The 4,157-nt window shown below is 53.8% G+C and overlaps 1 protein-coding gene across 1 annotated transcript in view; it reads left to right on the top strand.

The window, feature by feature from the left end:
• The first annotated feature begins 2,031 nt into the window (after positions 1 to 2,031).
• The window catches only part of P2RX5 (purinergic receptor P2X 5), a 16,633-nt gene continuing 14,507 nt past the window's right edge, over positions 2,032 to 4,157 (top strand). Inside the window, exon 1 of the mRNA XM_042780502.1 lies at positions 2,032 to 2,168. Within this exon, the coding sequence (XP_042636436.1) occupies positions 2,032 to 2,168 (137 nt within the window). The remainder of the gene's footprint in view (positions 2,169 to 4,157) is intronic.

Below are 4,157 nucleotides of genomic sequence, written 5' to 3'. Positions count from 1 at the left end.
CAAGCACTGGAAGTCCTGTTGGGGGAGGGCTGACACAGAGACTGGGAGGGCGGGAAGTCTGGCAACAACTACCAAGCTTGTTCCTCCAGGGGCCAGCTGCTCAGCCTCTTCCACTAGGACACAGAGGCTCTACTACGATCCTGTACATCTGGTAGGATACAGAGATGTCCAAAGACAGGATCTCTGCCCTCCTGGAGCTTATGGTCTCAGTCAGGTACACGGTCAACAGATAAGTATGCAGATTGTATCAGATGGTGACAACTGCTCTACGGAAATGGAATTGGGTAATCATTAGAAAGGGATTGGGATAGGGGTGGGGGCTGCTTTGATGAGTGGTAATAAGAATGGGCCATTTTGAGATGACATTTGAACTCAAAGATGAAAAGATGTGAAAGTCTGTGCATCTCAAACATCAGTTTGAGAACAAAATACAGATTCCCAGGTCTCATCCTAGACTTCACAAAAATCTAAGAGAGGGCCAGGAATTTGCTTGTTTTTTCTTACAAGTGATTCCCAAGTACACAAGAACTTGAGACCTACTGCCCCAGGGCTTTTACTTTTAGAGATGATCACATCTGGTGAACTTGGGGACCCCTTCCAACTCTAGTGGCCTATGGTTCAAGGAAAGGAGCTTCTCATTGGTGTGTGAGGGCCTGGGGTAGGGCAGGAGCAGATGGACAGACTGCAGGATGTGGACAGTGAGTGTGCCCAGCTCCTCAGCACACACCGCCGCAGCTCAGCCAGGGCCCTGCCTTTTTGGCGGTCGTGAGCTCCCGAACTGGTCCCCAGGGTGAGGGCTTCACCCCACTGCCAGGCCCTCTGTTTAAGTTCACGTGTTGGGCTGCAGGAATCAGTAGCCTCGGGTCTCCTCTCTTGCTCTGGGAACATTTCTGGCAGTCGACACAGGTTCTGCTCCACGCATATTTGGTGAGATCCTAGGCCCCGGTTGCTCTGTGTCCCCACCCCGCCCCACCCAGCCCTGGGTGTGGGACAGATCTCCACACAGTGGGCACTCGGCGCTGCTTGGCACCTGGCGCCTTAGGACCACGGGGTTTACATCCGCAGCGCCTGCTGCAGTTGTTGTTGTTGTTGTTGTGTGCCGTCGAGTCGGCCTGACTCATAGCGACCCCTCCTTGGGTTTCCGAGGCAGTATCACTACGGAAGTAGGATTGCCCAACCTTTCTTCCGAGGAGTGGCTGGTGGGTTTGAACCACCAGCCTTCTGGTGAGCAGTCAAGTGCCTTAGCCACTATGCTACCAGAGCTCCAGTAGGAACACCCATTTAATTACAGTGAACACGGGTAGCTGCCCATCTGAGGAGTATTCCCAGTCTGACCCCAAACTCCTGAAGATGGTGTGGCCAGAGCTCCTCCCAGGGGATCCGCGCCTGCTGAACCAGAAAACCTGTTGTGTTTACCTGTGAATGTTCTGATCCCTTCTCACCTCCACCTCACCTTCCTGGGCTGTCCATCCCTCTTCCCCTAGCTCAGTTTCCCCATCTAGTCAATAAGAAGAAAACTTTGGGGATTCTTAACCGAGAGGAGAAAGAAAGGAGGGTTTGGCTTTAAAAGGCACCCTTCCTCCTTTCTTCCCTCGCCTCCTCGCTCCTTCAGGCCAGCGATCATTACTCCCAGTTGGGACAGCGCACGGCGCGGTCTCCAGGAATGCCCTCGCCAGACTAGCGGAAGGTCCAGCGTTCTTACCGTGTCAGGGGAGGAGGAGGAGGAAGGGGTGGCTGCAAGGTCGCAATCGGAGGCTTCAGCGCTCGTCCCACCCAGCTCCCAGCGGAGGCTTTATAGCCACGCCAATAACCGGCAGTCCATCGACCCACGCCCGCGCGCTCCCAGCGCCCATGCCTGTGCGAGCCGCGCACGCCCCAGGCTGCCGCAGTGCCGAAGGAGAGCGGCTGTGCCCGGCGCCCGGGCGCGCAGGGAGGGCGGGCGAGGGACAGCGGGCTCCGGAGCGCAGGGGCGGGCACCCCATGCGGCTCCGGTGGGGCCTGGCGGTGCGCAGGCCCAGGTGAGACAGCACCATGGGGCAGGGGGGCTGGAAGGGGCTATGCCTGTCGTTGTTTGACTACAAGACGGAAAAATACGTCATCGCCAAGAACAAGAAGGTGGGCCTGCTCTACCGGCTGCTGCAGCTGTCCATCCTGCTGTACTTGGTGGTGTGAGTGTCCCGGGCGTCCGGGGAGGTGGGGGAGGGGAGAGGGAGTGGGTGTGGGCGGCAGGTCTAGCTGCTGGAGGCTCCGTCCTAGAATTTACATGTGTGTACATGTGTTCCCCGTGGTTGGTGGGGTCTGTGACTCCACCAAGGAGAGAGACCCTCCTCGGGCCCTTGGATGTTAACATAAAGAGGGCGGCCCGGAACCCCTGCCAGCTCTGGAGGTGATGAGATGTGGGCAGGGGCTCCTGGTCTCTTGGTCTATGAGGCTGTGCGCGGTAGCTCCTTCTCTAGAGTGGAACTCCCAGTATTAGGACCACAGGAAGGGGACCAGAATGCAGTGGATGGGGGCTGAGTGGGCAGACTGGGCCCCAGCTGTCTCCCCGGGTGCCTCCCTGGGCCTTGCCCTGGCAGCCAGCCCAGGAGCCAGACAGGTTATTTATAATCACTTAGAGTCAGTGCTATGCTTGGGCCGGCACAACTCATGAGCCTGGCATGTCCCTACACTCCCTCCTGGTCACCTCACCCTGCCCAGAGCGGCCTCTGTGGTATTCAGCTGGGGGTCTTGCCCAGAAGTGCACATGCTTCCAGCCCTCCTTTCCCATCCCCTCTCATTCCATCTGACAGATGCTAGTGCCACCAGCCAAGGGGCAGCTCGTTGGGGTTGCTCAGCCAGGCGCTGGTCTAAGCCCTCTGAGAGGAATAGGTGGAGGGAGGAAGTGACGACAGACAACAGGAATACGCCTTCATTTGCTCATTCAGTAAATGCTGTTGAGCCCTCCTATTCCAGGACTGTGGACAGGAGCAAACATTACTCCTGAGAGGCTAGCCCTGATATCCCTCACTCCCACCTGGAGACAGGCACCCGCATTCCCTGAACTTCATCCCTGAGATACTGGCTGTCTCTCACCTGAGGATATTTGTATGTGCTGGTCTCAGCCAGGCGCACCTTTCCTCCTCAGACTAGGTTCTCTCATAATTCCATCTCCTCTTCCTCCATGACATTCCCACAGTGTAATTAGAGGCTTATTTGGGGGATCATTTGCTTAATGTTTGTGATGCCTTGGGAGGTCATGAGATTGGGGCATGGCATTACTTAACTGCTTAGGAATTAGGTACAGAATGAATGAATGTTTGTGGAATCTTTCTGTTAAGGTTGAGCCCAGCTTGTCCCTGTTAAAATGGCTCGTTGGCTCAAGGGTCATACATAGCCCTCTCAGAGTTCCTCGGAGCTCCTAGGGCCCAGGGCCATCAGCACTGCCCCCAGGAATGAGGAGGGTAGACACATCCTGGCTGGCAGCTGCTGTACAGAGAACCCTCACTGGGACCCGGGAGGTGCAGGGCATCCCATACTTGCAGCATGACCTCAAGCTGGTGGCTTCCGGCTTTCTCTGGGCTTCAGTTTTTCCAACTTCAACCAAGGAGGGTTGACCAGGACAATCTCTGGCAATAACAACCACATCAATAATAACAAACTGTGGTCATTGAGCTCTTACTCTATGCCAGGCACTGTGCTAAGCAATTTACATGTGCCATCTCATTTTTTAAAGCATTTTTTTTTATTTTAATATAATTAAATATACAGATATACCAAATATATTAGATACACAGAAAAGCTGCAAGAATAGTGCAAACAGGTTTGGAAATGTATATACTGCTTACCATCAGGTTGACTGTAACACATGGGGCCCACGTGTGTCAGAGTAGAACATGCTCCACGATTTGTCAGGAGTGGATTGCCAGCCCTTTCTTCTGAGGTGGACTTGAACGTCCAACCCTTCTGTTAGCAACTGACCCGGTTAACTGTTTGTACCACCCAGGGACTCCATACATATATATATACTGTATTTTTATGCAAATAATGTGTGCGTTACATGGTTTTTGCATTAGCTTCCTTTGAGCGCTATGTATGTTACATGTGTATGCACGTTATATATGTGGGTGTGTTACATGTAAAAAACATGATAAATATAACCAAACCCAAACCAAATGTAA

The sequence above is a fragment of the Orycteropus afer genome, unplaced genomic scaffold, assembly GCF_000298275.1.
Source record: "Orycteropus afer afer isolate SDZICR_OR568_19922 unplaced genomic scaffold, OryAfe1.0 scaffold00042, whole genome shotgun sequence".
Lineage (NCBI taxonomy): Eukaryota > Metazoa > Chordata > Mammalia > Tubulidentata > Orycteropodidae > Orycteropus > Orycteropus afer.
The sequence above is the reverse complement of the archived record's forward strand: the minus strand, read 5'-3'. Positions and strand labels throughout refer to the sequence as shown.